The following is a 21,766-nucleotide window of genomic DNA, read 5'->3' as shown; positions in this document are numbered from 1 at the left end:
CGCCTCAATAATGCATTGAAGTTGTGAGGCTGTCCATGCCCCAATGTTTAGATTGATTCTATTTCTAAAAAAGGGATTTACAGAATCTTACATGGATTCATGCAGTTTTTGAACAAAATAATATGCAAAGGGGTTCAGAAAAGATTTACAAGGACATTGCCAGGTTGGAGGATTTGAGCTAAAGGGAGAGGTTGAATAGGCTAGGGCTGTTTTTCCCTGGAGTGTCAGAGGCTATGGGGTGGCCTTATGTCAGTTTACAAAATCAAGAGGGATATGGATACGGTAAATAGAGGGGTGAGGGAGTCCAGAACTTGAATGCAGATGTTTAGGGTGAGAGGGAAAATATATAAAAGAGACCTAAGGGGCAACCTTTTCATGCATAGGGTGATGCATGTCTGGAATAGGCTGCAAGAGGTAGTGGTGGAGGCAACGTTTAAAAGGCATCTGGATGGGTATATGAATAGAAAGAGTTTGGAGGGATATGGGCCAGGTGCTGGCAGGTGGGACTAGATTGGGTTGGGACAGCATTGACGGGTTGGACCGAAGGTTCTGTTTCCATGCTGTATGTCTCTATGACTCTGACTGTAATAAGAGTTTCAGTACAGCCTAAGAAGCTGGGAGATTAAAAAAGTAAAAATATACCGAGAGGGTGAACAAAGAAATTCTTTCTCGGTGAAATATCCAGAGCAAAGAAGTATAATTTTAAAAGTAAAGAATGACCAGTTAGGAATTAAATCAAATTCAAACAAAGATTAATACATTTCTAGAACCCTTTCCCAAAAAGGCTGGCTAAGTTGATTCAGTTGAAACTTAGACAGATTTTCTTCTTTTAAAATAAAATTAAATTAAAAAAACACAGGCAAATGCATCAAAGGCAGGCTGCTGGAATACAGATACAGTTCTGCCATAGAATAGCAGAATGTAAGTAAAAGGTTCTTACAAAAGATTCACTGTCCAACATTATGGAGTCTGAAGCTTTTCAAATATATTGTTAATGGGTGGGATTTTATTGTAATACATGAGTTTTTACTTTCACTAGAGAATTGTGTGCACCACTTAATTTGAATGGGTTTAATATTTGCACTGCAGAAGCCTGATATCTTGTTCAAATGATGGATCAGATCCATATGTACGACTTTATCTTCTTCCTGACAAAAGCTGGTCAGGCCGGAGAAGAACGCACGTCAAAAAGAAGACTGTGGATCCACAATACGATGAAAAGTAAGTGAATGTAGAGGCAAAAGTATACTAGCACTTGTTTCATAAACAATGGAATTGAGCAGACCTACACAGTACTGGCTTGAGTGGCATGAGAATTTATTCTGTGATTGACAATACATTTTGAATACCTAAGCATTGAAATTGAACTATTTGAAACTAATTTTGGATTTATGACTAATTGTAAAATCAATTTACATTTGGACCATGCAAGGTAGTATTTTTTAAAAGGCTGACAAGTTAAATTTCCATAATAGCAACAGAGTCCCAGTTTTCCATCTTGTATTTGATCAGCAGCTGGAGAGGACATGACTAAATAGAAAGCACGTAAAATGTGTCTCGGATTCTCAGCAACATCAATGTGTACTGTACATTTTATTTTAAATCAGTCCTGATTGTAGTTTCATTTGCACATCTTTCAGATTTGAGTTTACAGTTTCAATAGGTGAAATTCCAAAACGCAAATTAGACATTGCTGTAAAGAACAACCGGTCATTTGGATCCCATGAGAGGAAAGAGCTTGGAAAGGTAAGTGATTGCTAAATATCACGATTGTGCAAAATATGATGTAATGTTTTCAGTTAAGTTCTTAGCATTCCATGAACAGTTGTCACTGCTAAGTACATACACGTTGTTTTGCTGTTCCTGAACTATCAATATTTTGCATCTACTATAAATCATATTTAGTTAACCAGTTGATAAGTGCTTACAGAATAATCTTATATACATAATTTTGTTTTTATTGTTCAATTTAGTCACATCAGATTTGACATAGCAAAAATTATGTAAGAAATTTGAGAATGATGTATTGAATATTTCCTATGTATAACTGTTCTTCATATCAAAGGTAAAAAGTTGCATTTGATGGTTTCATAGATTGAACAATCCCTAGGAATCCTGTGCAGATGATTATTTTTCACTTGAGCTGGATTTTCATGCCTTTGTCCATTCAAGTACAGTTTCTCGGAATCTGCCCTCATTCCTGTTCCTGGCAGTTTTTCCAGCATGAGATGAGAATGTGGGTAGTGAGCCCACAACCTGCATTATGGGGATGGACATTTGAAAACCCCTGCAATTTGATGGCGTCATGCAGCTTTTACAAGAAATGGGAGAAACATTAGCTGTAAAAATGCCCCAGGCTAAGTTTTAAAAAGTGTTTAGATGGTACATGATGCTTTATTTTCAAGTGTGTTTGCATATTTTAGGTTGTGATTGATCATAGGGTTTTGTCTCAGAAGATGAAAGACAATTAAATTGACCAGTATAACATAAGGATTCAGATACATGAGTCTTCGCTGCAATGGTTAAAGTCCTCTTTTGCATTCTACAATATGGAGAATTTGATATATATGAATGGATGTAGAAGATCCTATTGTTTGATTTTCACATTGTTCTAATGTTTGCTGCAGCGTTAAAGACTCTTGCAGCATCTCTGAGTACTAAGCCGCTGAAGCCTCCTCAGAACATTGACATTGCTTTTATTTTATTTTGTGAATTTCAAAGACATCAGGCATTCAACATTTTCTTTTTTTGGTGGAGGGAACAAATCCTACAAATAGAACAGAGCCAAAGTTCTAGTAAATTGAATCAGGCCATTTTCTGGCCTCACCATCCACCCACATTCATTGTCACTTTAAGAGATGGCAGGCTAGAGCTCAGCCGACACCCAAATGCCAAAGACCAAAATATTGAGTGAATAGGCTCACTTTTGGAAGTCACGCATGCATTAAGTGCTAACTTCCTGAACCAAAGACCAAAATCTTGCTGTGTGTTTGAATGGAGAGAGGACTGCTATTTACAGCAAAGCCTAATGGCCTGCCTCTCGCTATTATGGGGAGGGATCACTGAATAGTGAATAGGCATTGTAGTGCAGGCTGTACCCCTGCTCCATCTGGACTTTAAGGACAGACATATTGCAGCACCCCTACCCATACACTGGCAAGGTTCTGAATCAAACCAGAGATTTCAAAAGACTAGTGTTTCATAGTTGTCCCATTTAGGCTGTGTTTAGCCACTGCAAGATTGTTTTCTATGACTTATTATTGGTTTTAATGGTTGAAACTTTACTGCAGAAATATTCATGCAAGAATTCTTCTTTCCAAGGTGACATCAGTACAGCGATTCCTTTTTAAATCTTTGTTTCTGTAATATTTATTTTGATCATCATTGCTGTGTCCCTAAAAAGGAATAGAATTTTAGTGTGTACATCAAGCATAGATAACGCTTCTAAATTGGAGATTATAGTCTAATTTTTAAAAAATTTTCTTTTATTGAAGGTTTTGATTGACATCCCAAATGATAAATTAACCCCAGGTTTTACAGAATGGTAAGATGCATTCCTTATTTGTCTTTGAACATTGAAGTAATTAATCAACTGTACGACAATCTTGAAAAAAGGAAAGAAGAGCAAAAAAAAACTAAATTGTTCCACAAGAACTTCTAAATTCCTCACCAAGTAGTACTTCAAGGACTTCTTTTTTTCAAAAAAGTATCTTCTCCAATCATCCATATTGCCAGTTTCTCTCTTCCATTCCTGCCACAATCAATGGTGCAAATTAATACAAATCTGCTTTTTATTGTCTTTAGCTGAGGAGGTATATAAGAATAATCCAGGTATCAGTTTCACTTGTGCAAATAGATTCTAGGGACTGCAGATTATGGAAAGTTTATTCTGAAATTTGCAAACATTGTCGATTGATTTTTCATTTTAGTCCTAAAATACAATTTTTTTTATTATTTCTGCAATCTGTCACGTGAAGAATTGTCTGTAACTCTGTTCTTGTACTTCCATTTCAATTGCACAAGATTATAAACAATGTTTATCTTTCAGTTAGACCTCTTTTCCATAAAAAAAGTGTGGAAATAGGCCATTTGGCCCAACAAGTCCACATTGACCCTCTAAAACAGTATCCCATCCAGACCCATTTCCCTCCCCTATTACTCCACATTTCCACTGACTAATGCACCTAACCCACACATCCCTGAACGTAGCAATTTAGCATGGCCAATTCACTTAACCTGCACATCTTTGGATTATAGGAGGAAACCAGAGCGCACAGAGGAAATCCATGCAGACAGCAGGAGAATGTACAAACTCCTCACAGTCGCCTGAGGTTGGAATTGAACCCGGGTTGCTGGGTTAGCAGTGCTAACCACTGAGCCATCATGCTGCCCATAACACATTCTTGACTCATTTACCTGTATTGATTCCAGGAAATTAATTAAACTGGCTAGGCTAGATGAGTCAGGAAGAAGGAAGTGTTCAAAATTTACATTACCAATTTTGTGAAACATCCAATAGTGTCTTCAATGTAGCACACATTTAAAACTGAATTGTGTGGCAACCACAGAATTCACCACCATGTGTCCATTCTGACATTAACTGTCACTATTTTGAACAGAGAGAAATGAGTACTCAATGATTGTGGCTTTAACTGACAACTTTCTACAATCTGACACATTATTCAGATATATTTTTAATCTTCAATGTGAAAACTTTGCTTCCTATAATATCTTACTAATTTTTCTTTTTGTCAACTTCATAGGTATAAACTGACCAATGATGGATTGCCAAGAACAGCAACAGAAAACCTTTAATGCTATTAATCCAGAGGGCCACTTGATTTTCAGTGGTTTTGTTTGGAGAAAGATCTGTATATTTTTATGTTAAATCACTGAACAAGCATGCTGTTAAGACTTAATATTTAAATATTTTCTTTAATGTCAAAGGACCACCTATAAGACACAGAACTGCATATATGCCTAAATTTCATGTCCAAGAGGATCAGTTCTTTCATTAAGCCATTTGCTGTAATGACAGCTGATGGTGAGGAGTTAATTTGAACATCGCAAAGTAGCTAAAGCTTTTTTGCGGACATAGAGGTACATAATACATTATTCATACCCCTTGAACATTTTCCCTATTCAAATGTATTTATAGGAAATTGGAAACGTAATTCAAATTGTCCTGTACTTTAAATACTTAAATCTTACCTGAGCTAAACAGTAAAGTCTAGCAACTTGCATTAAACCAACAAAAAAAATCTACATTCCCAATTTCATTCCTGAATTTTAAGATTGATACATATAATTTACATGCAGAAACACTCAAAGATCCTTTTGTAGCATCTCAATTAAATCACTATATAACTGAAGCTTATATGGTTTGAGAGGGTAAGCAACCTATCCTCCGTTTAGCCTTTTAAAACACCAATATTATTGGATTTAGAGAAACAGTGGTCATTTGTGGTGTGAAGCCAGAAGTGATACACAGTATTCAAAATGGTGACCAATCAAGGCTTTTGAGTGTGGGGATGGGGGCAAGTGAGTTGATGGGCAAAAAGGGATGTGGGTCAAAGTCAGATAATGGAGCTTAAGTACAGATCAGCATAACCCAATTGAATAGTTGAATAGGGGCAGGAGACTGAATAATCCCAAGAGCATGAGTAGACCTTACAAACCTGCTCCACAATTTTCAATATGACCATGCTGATCTTGGATTTTTCCTGTGAGTAGCCTTTCCTTGTTCTATCCCATTTAAAATCAAGGGCAACATTTCATGAACCAATGTGTTCATGGACTCTGATTCTTCTTTTCCTCTCTAGTTTGCCATCTCTCAGGCTTAAAGAAATATTCTATGTATCTTGTAAAGCCTGCAAAATTTTAGAGAAAATTTTGAGAACTCAATGTGCCATAACATTCTTATCCTGGCTTTGACACCCATTTTGTACTGAATTCCTTCGTACTATCAATTTTTCCTCAGTTCAAACATTTCCTTTATTTAAGTTTGAGTGAACTATGTTAAAAATCACATTCCTGATGTTAGCTTGAAATATATACACCAGATAAAATTTGATTTTTACTAGTACACTGTGTTAACTTTGATATTTCCCTAGATCTTACTAAATTAGAAGCAAACAAATTTAAATAAGATTTTATTTTTAAGCACATTTCTTGATTTGAAAAACCAACTTTTTGTATGAGGTACTTCTAATTTTGGAGCTTGAATTATCTGGTCACAAAATAGTGAGTCATGTTAAAGATTCACATTAATGGATTATGGAAAATCATTTTTAAAAGAACTGATTGCAACATATTTAATTGTTGTAGGAACTGGCCAAATATTGCCAGTTAACACTTATATTAAGGAAAACAGGTCTATTTTTATCAGTGTTTACATTTGTAAATGTTACTTGATGTTGGTTAGAGTGTACTGCTTTAAAGAATGTGCTCATAAACTGAGCATGGCCACTGAATTATGATTTGCTATTTATTAGCAGCTGTAAATAAACAGATTTCATATGAACTGTTTACTTAATCTTGTTCCTGACAATAAATAAATGTAACATTAAAAAAAAACTGACTTTCCATCCATTAGTCACTAAATCATAGTCAATCTACAAGATTAAATATCAAAAGATATTCCAAGCCATTAACTTCACTGTAGACTTTGACTAGACCTATGAACAGTAACTAATGTTACAATCCACTCGAATTTTCTACAGCTAATGCAGCTCCAGGGAAATTACTCACTTTTGTTTTGCACATTGCCTGCTGAATCTTTGCTTAGGCACAGTTTTCACAGTCTAAGTAAATTGGGTCTGATTGTTGGAGGATGGAAAGGGTACAGTTCAGACTACTACTTCCATAAGATCTTAATAATAATCAGGTGATTATTTCAGTTACAGTTTGGTGAAATAGTTAAAGTTCTATTGCTCAAAATCAGAAATGAACATTTAATACATGAAGTAGATTTTGCTGCATCAGTTTTGCGATGCTGGAATGTTTTCTAAAACCTCAAATGAATGTTTCCCTATTTATTGAAAACTGTCGTCATTCATTAGCCAAATACCTTAAAGCATCACAAATAACAGAATTTTCAATTGCTTGGGGAAAATCTCATACAGCAATAGTGAGCCATGGACCTCATGATAGTCTGGGATTATTTTTTCCCCTATGAAAGTTAAGTAAGTCACTGATGAAGTGAATGTTTCACAAACCCAGTTAAATTTATTTTAACAAGTATGTCCAAAAATAGAGAATCCTACATCTTAAATAACATATTTGTAAAACTGAAGACTTGAATGGCTTCCATGAGAGATACTTATAATTCTCAGCTTTGCTTTATTTGGTTTTGAGCTTGAGTGCAGAGACTGCTGGTAAAACATGATCCAAACTATCTAACTCTGAAACAAAAGGAATATAGCACAAATTTAAATAGTGTTATGCCCAAATAATGCTAAAAATATCTGAATGTAATTTTCCAACTATCTAGGAAATTCTATGATAAATACAGGTTACAACACTGACATTAGCCAATAACTGTATCTGGATTTGAATCCCATACAAAAACCTACATAGAGTCATAGAGATGTACAGCATGGAAACAGACCCTTTAGTCCAACCCGTCCATGCTGACCAGACATCCCAACCCAATCTAGTCCCACCTGCCAGCACTGGCCCATATCCCTCCAAACCCTTCCTATTCATACACCCATCCAAATGCCTCTTAAATGTGGCAATTGTACCAGCCTCCAACACTTCCTCTGGCAGCTCATTCCATACACTTACCACACTGAAATACTTGCCCAATAGGTCTCTTTTATATCTTTCCCCTCTAACCCTAAACCTATGCCCTCTAGTTCTGGACTCCCTGACCACAGAGAAAAGACTTTGTTTATTTACCCTATCCATGCCCCTCATAATTTTTTAAACCTCTATAAGGTCACCCCTCAGCATCCAGCGCTCCAGGGAAAACAGCCCCACCCTGTTTAACCTCTCCCTTTAGCTCAAATCCTCCAACCCTGGCAACATCCTTGAAAGGGTTCAGAAAAGATTTACAAGTTTCACAACATCTTTCCGATAGGAAGGAGACCACAATTGCATGCAATATTCCAACAATGGCCTCACCAAGGTTCTGTACAGCTGCAACACGACCTCCCAACTCCTGTACTCCATACTCTGGTATGCTTTCCTTTATTGGTCAAACGCCTTCTTCACTATCCTAGCTCCTTGAAAGTGGAGTCGCAGGTTGATATGAACCTGCACTTTTTGTTCAGCAACACTCCCTAGGACCTTACCATTAAGTGTACAAGTCCTGCTAAGATTTGCTTTCCCAAAATGCAGCACCTTGCATTCATCTGAATTAAACTCCATCTGCCAATTCTAAGCCCATTGGCCCATCTAGTCCAGATCCTGTTGTAATGTCAGGTAACTCTCTTCGCTGTCCACTACACCTCCAATTTTGGTGTCATCTGCAAACTTACTAACCGTACCTCTTACGCTCGCATCCAAATCATTTATGTAAATGACAAAAAGTAGAGGGCCCAGCACCAATCCTTCTGGCACTCCACTGGTCACAGGCCTCCAGTCTGAGAAACAACCCTCCACAACCACCCTCTGTCTTCTACCTTTGAGCCAGTTCTTTATCCAAATGGTTAGTTCTCCCTGTATTCTGAGAGATCTAACCCTGCTAACCAGTCTCCAATGGGGAACCTTGTCAAATGCCTTACTGAAGTCCATATAGATCACATCTACCACTCCTCCCTCATCCATCCTCTTTGTTACTTCTTCAAAAAACTCAATCAAGTTTGTGAGACATGATTTCCTACGCACAAAGCCATGTTGACTATCCCTAATCAGTTTTTGCCTTTCCAAATAAGTGTACATCCTGTCCGTCAGGATTCCCTCCAACAACTTGCCCACCACTGACATCTGGCTCACTGGTCTCTAGTTCCCTGGCTTGTCTTTACCTCCCTTCTTAAACAGTGGCACCACATTAGCCAACCTCCAGTCTTCCGGCACCTTACCTGTGACTATCGATGATACAAAAGAGGCCCAGCAATCGCTTCTCTAGCTCTACATCTGACTAGAATTGGCAAAATAAATGTAGTTCTTACCCAATATCAGGAGCAAGTCCTTAAAAAGAGTGTAGAATGCTGGGAAGAATTCTTCATACTCTTCTAATTTAGTGATTATGCTTTAAAAGAAATATGAAAATCAAATATTTTCAAAGCACTAAATATGGTTTTAACTACTGCATATTCAATCCAAGGGGATCATATACCTTAGGTCATTTGATATTCATTTAATTATGGACAATGAAAAAAACCAATCCTCCTCAATGTTGTATTATTGATTTATTGCTCATGGCAATGTATTTTCTACTGCTTCCATCAAAATCTTTCAAGTACACAATGACATGTTTCAGAATGGTACGATCTAGAGTTTGGCATTTCCAAAATGCTAAATGCTATCAATTAGTGAGGTGCTGGTGGCAAAAACCACTCCATTTTTTTAAATAAAAGCTTTTGGCTTTAGCCTTAGCTCAGTGGGGTTATCCTGCATCTGTGTCAACAGATTGAGACTTTAAATCCAACAGATAATGTAAGCTTTCTAACTGAAATACAAAGGAAGTGCCACGTGGTCATTACAATGAGATATTAAGTAGAGGGTCCACCCAAGTCCTCAAATTCCAAGAGGAGTAGAGACCTTCAACATGTGTCAAGTTAACATTTATCCTTCAACAATACTAAAAATTCACAATGTCACTTTGTTTCAGTGCTGCTTATGGGGTACTCACTTGGTCAAATATTTAATTCTTTCAACAAAGATTATTTTCATTTAATATGATATACTTCTCGATTCTCAGATTTTATTTTTGCAGTATTATCTGTGCATAGGTGTACATCAAGAACCTTCATTGGGGTCATGCGGTTTACTTTACATTGAGAATTGCGCATACATAAGTGCAATTCAGTCCAAACAAAATTTAAACTTTTGCCATTTTATTCTAGTTAGACTAGCAGAAATAGCATTATTGATTAACATGTATAGTAGCTTCTATATATGTTAAAAATCTTTGTGAGAAGATTTGTAGCTCGGGTGCTCGTTGTTGTGGTTCTGTTCGCTGAGCTGGGAATTTGTGTTGCCGACGTTTCATCCCCTGTCTAGGCTCCCAAGCACTGAGGATGTCACCTAGACAGGGGATGAAACGTCTGCAACACAAATTCCCAGCTCGGCAAACAGAACCATAAAAACATGTTAAAAATCTTTTTACATTTTCATACATTACAACATATACTGCTAGTTTGTTATTTAAAACCTTCATGACAAGACTGTGATCATGAATGGTCTGTTACAGTGCTGAAAGATTATTCCATCATACTGAGTCCATGCTGGTGTTTATGCTCCTTGTGAATCACTTATTCTAATCCCATTCCCCTCCCCCGTCCCATACATATTTAACTTCTCCTCTAAGGCATCTAGTATTTAGTAGTAAACAGTTCTTCAACTGAATAGAATTGTAGCAGAGAGTTTAAGAGAAAACAAAATCAATTTCTTCTTGCAAATCAGAATCTTTGCCAAGGAGATTCTTTCCAAAACATAAACTTGTATAAATAAAAATGTCTGCAATGCCAAAAATTCTATTTTCAAAGACTCTACAATGAGAAACTATGCACATTAGACATTAAGTCATAAGTGTTTACTGATCAATAACAGAAACATTACCTGTCTACATCCTGGGTGCCCAGGATTTGTTGCACTTGTCTGTAGGTGTCAGCTTTGACAAGAGCACACAGTTTCCCAATCATATTTACTAACACACTAGGTGGTGTGGATTCAGCTGGAAAGTAGTTGGAAGTTTTCAAAGTTATACTATTGCAAGAAAATAAAATTTTTAAATTACTTAAATAAGACGAAACTAAAAAGTTTAGATAGGCATGATGTAATTCGTACTAAATTTGTGTTTCTTGTCTTAACAAGCTTAAACTTAATTTTTATATCATAATGGGACAAATAAAGAGTACACACAATTTTAAAGTTTCTTACCCAACCCTAAGACTTGTCAGAGATTTTTCATAGCATTGTTCATCTCACCAAGTTTACAATATACTTCATTCATTCTAGGGTAGACTCCACTGAGAGAACTCACATCAAACAGTTTCTGGAAATGAGATACAATAGCCTCCAGTGTTTGTGGTGAAGTACTCTTACGTCCCTAGAATGGTAGACAATTGGTTTGTCCTTATTCCTCACTATTTCACAATGATAAATTATTAGTAATAAGATTCCATTAATGTCTCAGCAACAAGACTGGTTTTATAATGCCTAAACCAATTACTAGATTTTAAAAAACTTTTAACACATCCTATTGCCAAAGCAGTTGGAGAAACGTGTACATATAAACAAACAGTCTCCTGAAGGCAAAAAAACAAGTATTACATTGCTCTGATCCAGAGGTCAAGTACTGCATCTACTGGAATCATTTATAGAAATAAAACAACCACAATAGAAAGGCAAACTCATTTGTCCTTTTCAAGTATGATCTATCTACTTCAACACTTTTTCCCATAATTTGTATCTTCTAGCTCTTAAAAAATTTAGCAGTATATTTATAAAAACACTTAAAGATGGTGAGTTATTTTGATCACAATTTTAAGTGGCTGGCAAATTTCAACATCAGCTTTAACTAATTGTAAATGCCCAACCACCAGGATAAGAGTGTGTTTGCCTGTCCCAAGATACCATACTTTGAAGGAAGTCATGCAAAAGGACTTACTCTCCTGTGTGGTTTTCATAAACTAATAGGTAACATTAGAAATGGTAAACAACCAGGCAGAAGTATGTTAAAAGATTAAGCAAATAGGTAAACACATTTACAAGGCAAAAAACAAACAAACAGATAACTGATGATTGAGTAGAATAGTCTAAGAAAGAAAGAAATTTTGAGAAGAAAAGGATAGATTAATAAGTTTGTAGATTTTAAAGGTATCGAGAATATGGGGAGACAGTGGGAATATTGCATTGAGATAGAGGATCAACCATAATCTTAGTGAATAGCAGAACAAGAAAATAATGGCAACATGCCTTTACTATAGCCAAAAGCGAGGTGTTTCACGAAAGCTATTATAAACTTTGGTGGATACAAGATGTGCAGACAATCTATTGCCAGCCCAGTTGCTGCACACACAACAATGAAAAGCATTGTAAGTCTAAATTCAGCTTTTAAAACTGACCTAAAACAAGGAGCTGCAGATGTATAATTTTCTGACATTCACAAAACATGCTGGATTTGGACTTCCTAAAAGTGTAATGTACATCGACAGTATACAGTAAAAGGTTCGCCAGCAGATTTCCTTGAAATTGACCCAGAAATAAAAGAATTGAAGGATGAGCTATGCATCTCCAACACTAAAATTTTATCTAAAATTAGTTTTAACAGCTATTTTTATTGAAAATAATCAAAATTGATGGCAAAATAATCCTTTGCTTTGATTAATTGTTCAGATTAGAAAAGGTTTCATGCAAGAATTTAACAAATACCCAATTGTAGAATGTAATTTATGATGTTAGGAATTTGTTATGATCAGGCTTGATAGACCATAATCTTTTGAAAAAATAGAATGTGGAAGAATGAAGGATAATAATATAGGCAGGCGGATTCCAGGATTGAATTGAACAACACAAAAGTACTAATAACAGGTAATGTAATGATTCTAAACTGAGTACAGGTACACAATCCTTTATCCAAGATAGTCGGGGCCAGCTGTTTTTCAGAATTCAGAATTTTTCAAACTTCGGAACAAATGTAGCGCCCCCTGTACGTTTCAGTGCAGTATCCCGTATTCAAACATCAATACTGCAGCAAAAACATATGAATATTTATTCCACTTAGTGTGAGTAAAGACTAGAAATACTAATACAGTTTATTTATAGAGGAATATCCCGATAAATGAAATACTAGACCATAAACACTCAAAGACATTTTATTTCCAGAAAAAACATTCCATGAAAAACATTCGGTAAAACTTAAACATACACTGCTTCAGCACAATGGCTGATGACATTTTTAAGTACTTCAAGTGTCATCTGTCTCATCAACATAGGTTTCTGTGTTCCTCAGTGCCTGCCTCCGTAACCAACTCATCCCACACGGACTCCGGACCACCTTTAAACCAGCAGAGTTCAGACCCGAACAGGACAAACAGTACAGACTACAGATTCAAGAACACCAGCAACAGTTCTCCTTCAAGATCCTCCGCTCCACGCTTGCAGCAATGCGCCGGCACCTAACCTCTCTCCAGTCAGCCCTGCCTCAGCTGAGGGCCACAATCTCACAGAATTGCAAAGGACCCACTCTGTACTACATCCTCAGGAGAATTCATACTCTCAACAAACAGTATTTCAACTCCATCTCAAACATCAAAAACTGTAAGTACAACAAACTTTTATCCATGCACCTCCATAACCAGCGCTCCTCAAACATTCCAGAAGCTTCCCCTGGCCTCGGAAAAGCCATTAGCCATGCGGCTGATGCAGCTACCACCCCCACACTGAGTGATGATGTCACTTCCGCCCCCATCATGGCCACTCCCACAGCCACTTCCGGCCCTCACATCATCGCTGATGCCACACCCTCAGTGACTTCCGCCACCCCTACTGCCATGATCACCACCACTTCCGCCCCCACCAGTGCCACTCACCTGCATTCTGCTGACACGCCCCCCACAGACCCCACTGTCACTATCCCCACCCCCCAGAACCCCGAGGGGAACATTACCCCTGCTCATGCCTCCACCTCCATTCCCCCCACCATCACACTCACTCCAGGTACTGGCTCTGACCCCACTCCCAGCTCCCGGCCCTGCCGAGTTTTCACCATCCCCCCAGACCTCCCACTCACTGAGGACGAACGATCAGTCCTCAGCAAAGGACTCACCTTCATCCCCCTCCGTCCACGCATCAATGAATTTAATACACGCCGTGACATCGAACAATTCTTCCGTCGCCTCCGCCTCCGAGCTTACTTTCACAATCAGGACTCCCGCCCACCTTCCGAGGACCCCTTCGCCCACCTGCAACACACTGCATCCACCTGGACACCCCGCGCTGGCCTATTACCTGCCCTCGACCTCTTCATTTCGAACTGCCGCCGGGACATTAACCACCTCAACCTGTCGACCCCCCTCCCCCACTCCAACCTCTCACCCTCACAATGCGCAGCCCTCCAATCCCTCTGCTCTTATCCCAACCTCACCATTAAGCCAGCGGATAAAGGGGGCGCAGTGGTAGTCTGGCGCACTGACCTCTACACCACTGAAGCCAAATGCCAACTCGAGGACACCTCTTCCTACTGCCCCCTCGACCATGACCCCACCCCCCATCACCAAACCATCATCTCCCAGACCATACAGAACTTCATCACCTCAGGAGATCTCCCACCCACAGCTTCCAACCTCATAGTCTGGGAACCCCGCACTGCCCGGTTCTACCTCCTTCCCAAGATCCACAAGCCTGACCACCCTGGCCTACCCATTGTCTCAGCATGCTCCTGCCCCACTGAACTCATCTCTACCTACCTTGACACTGTCCTATCCCCCCTAGTCCAGGAACTCCCCACATACGTTCGAGACACCACCCACGCCCTCCACCTCCTCCAAGACTTCCGTTTCGCCGGCCCCCAATGCCTCATCTTCACCATGGATATCCAATCCCTCTACACCTCCATCCGCCATAACCAGGGCCTCCAAGCCCTCTGTTTTTTTCCTCTCCAGAGGTCCCCATCAGTACCCTTCCACTGACACTCTCATTCGTTTGGCCAAACTGGTCCTCACCCTTAACAATTTCTCCTTTGAATCCTCCCACTTCCTCCAGACCAAAGGCGTAGCCATGGGCACACATATGGGCCCCAGTTATGCCTGTCTCTTTGTTGGCTACGTAGAGCAGTTGATCTTCCGTAATTACACCGGCACCACTCCCCACCTCTTCCACCGCTACATTGATGACTGCATTGGCGCCACCTCGTGCTCCCTCGAGGAGGTTGAGCAATTCATCAACTTCACCAACACATTCCACCCTGACCTTAAATTTACCTGGACCATCTCTGACACCTCTCTCCCCTTCCTGGACCTCGCCATCTCCATTAGTGACGACCGACTTGACACTGACATTTTTTACAAACCCACCGACTCCCACAGCTACCTGGATTACACCTCTTCCCACCCTATCTCTTGCAAAAATGCCATCCCGTATTCCCAATTTCTCCGCCTCCGCCGTATCTGCTCCCAGGAGGACCAGTTCCACCATAGAACATACCAGATGGCCTCCTTCTTTAGAGACCGCAATTTCCCTTCCCACGTGGTTAAAGATGCCCTTCAACGCATCTCGTCCACATCCCGCACCTCTGCCCTCAAACCCCACCCCTCCAACCGTAACAAGGACAGAACGCCCTGGTGCTCACTTTCCACCCTACAAACCTTCGCATAAACCAAATCATCCGGCGACATTTCCGCCACCTCCAAAAAGACCCCACCACCAGGGATATATTTCCCTCCCCACCCCTTTCCGCCTTCCGCAAAGACCGTTCCCTCCGCGACTATCTGGTCAGGTCCACATCCCCCTACGACCAGCTCAGCACTGTCTCCTTGACTCGTCCGGACTTCTCCGACCTGCCTATCTCCTTTTCCACCTATCCACTCCACCCTCTCCTCCTTGACCTATCACCTTCATCTCCTCCCCCACTCACCCATTGTACTCTATGCTACTCTCTCCCCACCCCCAACCTCCTCTAGCTTATCACTCCACGCTCCAGGCTCACTGCCTTTATTCCTGATGAAGTGCTTTTGCCCGAAACGTCGATTTCGCTGCTCGTTGGATGCTGCCTGAACTGCTGTGCTCTTCCAGCACCACTAATCCAGTATTTGCTTTCCAGCATCTGCAGTCAATGTTTTTACCTCTCTTTTATTTGAGTAAATTGCCATAATCTCTTGTTCACTAATAAATGAACGTTGTCTAAGGCCAGCAATTAACTGATCACACATTTTCACCACATCGTCTATGGGGATGTTTTCAACTGTTCTCAAAGTCACCACCACCACCACCACACCACCTTCATACTTACCTGTATTTAACACCATTTCAGCAATTTTCCCATCGCTCAAGAAATGCACAAAAGGTGTATCATGGAAATGCTGAACATTGTCATCGATGTCAGCTTCCTATAATTTTTTTAACACTTTTGTCCAATAAACTTCATACATAAGTTACAAGGTTTGCTAAGATCTTTTTCTAATCAGTGACACAAAACCCTTCAAAGTCTTCATCTATAGGTTCATTTACTTCAAACATCGTTGTAGGCCACAGTCTGTGCCAAGCATTTGTTAATGTTGATTTATCAACATCCTTCCAAACATTAGCAATTGCGTAAATGGCATCCATAATACTAAACTCTTTCAGGAAATCTTGGATTCCTACTCCTCCGTTGACTGCAGCAAGCATACAGTTTAAAAAAAATAGTTTTATACTTGCTCTTCATGGAGCGTAAAATTCCTTGGTCACAAGGCTGTAATACAGATATCACATTAGGGCCAAGCAAATGCCAAAAACATTACTTAAGTTCAGCAGAGGAATGTGTGGAGCAGTTGTCCAGGAACAATAATATTTTACAGTTTTTGTCCAGTCCAGCTTGCCTGCAATGAGCTTGTGCCACTGGTACAAACTGGTTACTGAACCAGTCAAAAAGCATTTCTCACATTACCCATGCTTTCTTATTTGCATAATAATGCACAGGTAGATTGTGTGCACCTTTCAGATGTTTGCTTTTCTAATCACTGCCAAGTTCACCTTGTGTGCCTGCAGCATTGGCACACCCAAAAATAGTTAATCTGTCCGTAGTATTCTAGCTTGTTTCATGGCCAACAAACCAGTCAGTGGCATACGTTCACTTCTTCATTGTCAAATCCACTCTATCAACACAAGGTCAAGATCTTAATTTTTTGCCCTATGCAGTGTTTTCCTATTTTTTATTAGTTTATGGTCATCACAGTTACCATAAAACTTCAGTAACTTGCCTGTTTCTTTAAATCATGTATGGTGGTAGTTCTGACACCAAGCTTCTGCAATAACTCCACTTGCTGCGTTATTGATAATGTCAGATGCTTCCTTTCCTTTTTATTATTGTTACGCATAGGTGTACCCGCAGCTCTTTTTGGCATTTTCACAGTGAAATTAAACACAATTAAACACAGTGGAAAAACAAATACACAACTGACGCCAGCCAGTGCTGGGCCACGCCACCACCTGGATTGAGTGGGTGTGGACTTCGCACGCCAAACAAACCTTGAGATGCAGACATGACTGACGCACCAAAAAAACCCTCAAATTTTGGAATTTCAGATTGTGTACTTGTATACACACACAAACTTTGAATACCATGAAACAGACACTTGTACTGTATTTCTAGTTTAAATTACAATAACTTCAGTGCAACTAATTGTCAGTCCACAATCTGATAAGATGCATATACATTAAAATATCTTATGAAACAGATTTTCCTGGGTTGTAGAGCAGATTTTTCCTCCTCCTAAGTTTTATGGTACAGGCGTAGTATGTCTATCTCTGGGGCAGAAGGCCTGGGTTCAAGTCCCACTTCCCTTAGAGATGTGTCATAACAGCGTAAAAACAATGACTGCAGATGCTGGAAACCAGATTCTGGATTAGTGGTGCTGGAAAAGCACAGCAGTTCAGGCAGCATCCGAGGAGTAAAATTGACGTTTCGGGCAAAAGCCCTTCATCAGGAATACAGGCAGAGTGTCTGAAGAGTGGAGAGATAAATGAGAGGAAGGTGGGGGTAGGGAGTAAGTAGCATAATGACCTAGGAGTTGCAGTGGGAGAGGGACTCCCTGAGATTCTTGTAGAGAGAGGAGGAAAACTTCTTCAAGGCAGGCACCCTTACAAGAGGATTCACAGTAGGGTTAAAATCAACTAGTGTATCATAACATAACTTTAAAGTAAAATTCTTACTTTAAAATATTTGTTTGACTGTGTTCATCTCTTAATGTAAATCTACAGTCATCAAAAATTTTCCAAATTTTCAATCCATTGGTACAATGGATTTTAAACTTGGAAAAAGCTCACCTCCCTAAAAGTTGCCAAACAACATCAATACAAGTGCTGAATAAGTTTCAGTCCATTTTTTGGCAGGGCAGTTTGCTCAGTTGGCTGGACAGCTGGTTTGCAATGTAGACACCAATACCGTGGGTTAAATTTCTGCACCAACCAAGATTATCACAAAAAGGTCCTACTTTCTCAACTTCTCCCTTCCCTCAGGTTAAACCATCACCAGTTAGACCAGTACAGCACATAAAAGGCCCTTCAGCCCTCAATGTTGTACTCTAATATCAAACTAACGTACATACCCTTTATTTTACTATCATCCATGTGCCTATCCAAGAGTCGTTCAAATACCCCTAATGTATCTATTACCACTGCTGGCAGCACATACCACACACCCACCTCTGACATCTCCCCTAACCTTTCCTCCAATCACCTTAAAATATGCCACATGATAGCCATTTCCACTCTGGGAAAAGGTGTCTGGCTATCCACTCTATGCCTCTTATCATCTTGCACACTTCTATCAAGTCACCTCTCAACTTTCTTTGCTCCAATGAGAAAAGGTCTAGCTCCCTCAACCTTTCTTCATAAGACATACCCTCCAGTCCAAGCAGCATCCTGGGAAATCTTCTCTACACCCTTTCTATGATGAGGTGACCAGAACAACTTGGCCACCACTGATGTAAGACTGACTGGTCTGTAATTCCCAGAGTTATCCCTATTTCCTTTTGTGAACAAGGGAATAACATTTGCCATCCTCCAATCATCTGGTACTACTCCAGTGGACAGTGAGGATGCAAAGATCATTGCCAAAGGCGCAGCAATCTCTTCCCTCGCTTCCCGTAGTAACCTTGGAAACATCCTGTCTGGCCCAGGGATTTAGCTATCCTCATGTTTTTCAAAATGTCCAGGACATCCTCCTTCTTAACGTCAACCTGCTCGATATCAGCCTGTTTCATGCTGTCCTCACAAATAACAAGATCCCTCTCAGTAGTGAACACTGAAGCAAAGCATTCATTAAGGACCTCCCCTACCACCTTCAACTCCAGGCACAAGTTCCTCCATTATCCCTAGTGGATCGGCCCTACTCTCACTTTGGTCATCCTCTTGTTCCTCACATAAGTGTAGAATGCCTTGGGTCCTTAATCTTAACTGCTGATGCTTTTTCATGACCCTTCTAGCTCTCCTAAGTCCATTCTTCATTCCTTCCTGGCTATGTTGTACCCCTCTAGAGCCCTATCTGATTCTTGCTTCCTCAACCTTAAATAAGCTTCCTCTTCCTCTTGACTAGATGTTCCACATCTCTTGTCATCCAAGGTTCCTTCACCCTACCAAGCCTTCCTTGCCTCAGTGGGACAAATCTCTTCAGCACTCACACAAGTGCCCCCTAAACAACCTCCACATTTCTGTTGTGCATTTCCCGGAGAACAGCTATTCCCAATTTATGCTCCACAATTCCTACCTAATAGCATTGTAATTCCCCCTCCCCCAATTAAATACTTCACCATACCGTCTGCTCCTATCCCGGTCCATGACTACAGTAGAGGTCAGGGAGTTATAATTGCTATCACCAAAATGCTCTCCCACCGAGAGATCTGACACCTGGCCTAGTTCAATGTCAAGCACCAAATCCAATATGGCCTCTCGTCTAGACGGCCTATCTACATATTGACAGATTTTGTCAGGTGTGTCCAGGATACGCCTGACAAATCTGCTTCAAACTATTTGCCTAATCATTATTAAGGAAGTTGAAGCTGTCTCCTTAATGAGAGTACACAGTAGGACTATGGAGACAAATATTTATCGGCAAGATCTGGCCTTTTGGCAGTGTTTTCCATCCTTAATTGATCATTACAGATCAATTCTGCATAATAACAACTGAAGAGGTTGGTTACATTTAGAAATAACGTGCAAGTGGTTAAAGGATGGCAGTAAATAACAGTGGCATGGCCTTGTGCCAAACTAATCTTTTTTCTAATCAAACATTCTACTTAACTGGACTCCACAGAATCTTGGAACTGAAGGATGATTCAACAATGTAGTAGAGTGCCTAGTAGAGATGCAGGTCATATTTATATTGCTTTAATGAACTTTATTGATCTAATTGTTTGACAACAATACTCCATTTATATCCTTAATTTATGCAACATGTTCTATCTATTGTCCTTTATTTTCTACATCCCACAAGAATTTGTTTTAAAACGTGCAAATAGTCTGGAGTGAAAGGAAAAACATATGAAATTTTATTCTGAGAATTACCTTCTGTAGTTTGGAATGATCTGCTGTGAACTGAAACCTCTCACAAACCACAGGTAGAAGAAAATGTACATCAGTGACTCCCAATTCTTTGCAAATATTCTTAGGAAAATAAATAAAACTGGATGATAAATGTAGTAAATATAATTTTCTCAGCATTATGTAAATAAATGACATCATCCTTCTTTGTGGAATAACAGTAAAAATATATGAACAAACATAGGTCATTCATTCCTTTAAGCCTAATTCAAGACATCATCTAATTCAATACCACCCACCCACATCTTACATATTACTTCGTTAGTAACCAAAATTATATTGATTTCTGTCTCGAACACACTTAATAGTTGAGCTTAAGCAGCACCTCTGGGGTAGAGAATTTCAAACACTTCTTGTCTGAGTGCTGAAATTCCTCCTCATGTAAATCGCCTTCACTTAATTCTGAGATTATGTCCTTTGGTTTTAGGCTCACCCCTACGTCAACGTTCTCAGGACATGAGTTTGTATCATAACATGGCGGGGGGACATTTGAATTGAATTTAAAAAACTGGAATTTTAAAAAAATGAATCCAAATAATGACCAGATAACAATTGCCAATTGCTATAAAAAAAGACCTATTTAATTCACTTGGAATGCTCTGCATGTGACACCAGATCCATAGCAATATGAGGATAGTTCAATCACTCTGGGAAATTAGGGATGGGCAATAAATACTGGCATAATCAACACAGACTACATTCCATGAGGAATATATTAAAAATACGTCTTTCCCTCATTCTTCAAAACTCTAGAAAATACAGATATGGTCTCCTCAATCTTTCCTCATAACACAATCCATTCCTCTATGGAATAAATCGGGTGAGCCTCTGCTGCATGCCTGTGGAAAGTAAGGCTCTCCTCAGTTAAAAGGACTAAACACTACAAGCAAAATTCTAGGGTGAGATCTCACCAAGGTGCCATACAACTGCAAAAAAAAAGAGATCTGGAAATCAGAAACAATAACAGAAATTGTTGAAAAAGCCCAGCACCTGTGGATGGAAATCAGAGTTAATGTTTCAGATCCAGTGACCCTTCTTCAGAACATCTATATAACTGCAGCAAGACACCTTTATTCTAGTACTCAAATTTCCAAGCAACAGAAACGACCCAATCATTTGCTTTCCTAGTTGCTGGCTACCCTTGCATGTTAACTTTTAGTGACTTATTAACAAGGACAAGCAATTCCTTTTGGGAATCCACACATCCAAACCTCCCAACATTTAAAAAGAAACCTGGGTTTCTGTATTTTCTATTAAAGCGAATAACTTCACACTTTATCCTATATGCATGTCATGCCCATTCATTCAGTCTATTCAATATTTTTGAAGCCTCCTTGTATTCTCTTTACATTCCCAC

The 21,766-nt window shown here is 39.5% G+C and overlaps 2 protein-coding genes across 2 annotated transcripts in view; one reads left to right on the top strand and one right to left on the bottom strand.

Annotated features, from left to right (window-relative positions):
- The window catches only part of LOC140482319 (extended synaptotagmin-3-like), a 142,103-nt gene extending 135,520 nt beyond the window's left edge, over positions 1–6,583 (top strand). Inside the window, exons 20-23 of the mRNA XM_072579600.1 lie at positions 1,090–1,221; positions 1,641–1,746; positions 3,495–3,544; positions 4,764–6,583. Of these exons, the coding sequence (XP_072435701.1) occupies positions 1,090–1,221; positions 1,641–1,746; positions 3,495–3,544; positions 4,764–4,815 (340 nt within the window). The 3' untranslated portion in view covers positions 4,816–6,583. The remainder of the gene's footprint in view (positions 1–1,089; positions 1,222–1,640; positions 1,747–3,494; positions 3,545–4,763) is intronic.
- Positions 6,584–7,341: 758 nt separating this feature from the next.
- Positions 7,342–21,766, bottom strand: part of cep70 (centrosomal protein 70) — a 43,155-nt gene continuing 28,730 nt past the window's right edge. Inside the window, 6 exon segments of the mRNA XM_072578347.1 lie at positions 7,342–7,403; positions 9,117–9,196; positions 10,729–10,843; positions 11,050–11,218; positions 15,954–16,217; positions 20,374–20,472. Of these exon segments, the coding sequence (XP_072434448.1) occupies positions 7,342–7,403; positions 9,117–9,196; positions 10,729–10,843; positions 11,050–11,218; positions 15,954–16,217; positions 20,374–20,472 (789 nt within the window).

This window comes from Chiloscyllium punctatum, chromosome 10, assembly GCF_047496795.1.
Source record: "Chiloscyllium punctatum isolate Juve2018m chromosome 10, sChiPun1.3, whole genome shotgun sequence".
NCBI classification, from domain to species: Eukaryota; Metazoa; Chordata; class Chondrichthyes; order Orectolobiformes; family Hemiscylliidae; genus Chiloscyllium; species Chiloscyllium punctatum.
The sequence above is the reverse complement of the archived record's forward strand: the minus strand, read 5'-3'. Positions and strand labels throughout refer to the sequence as shown.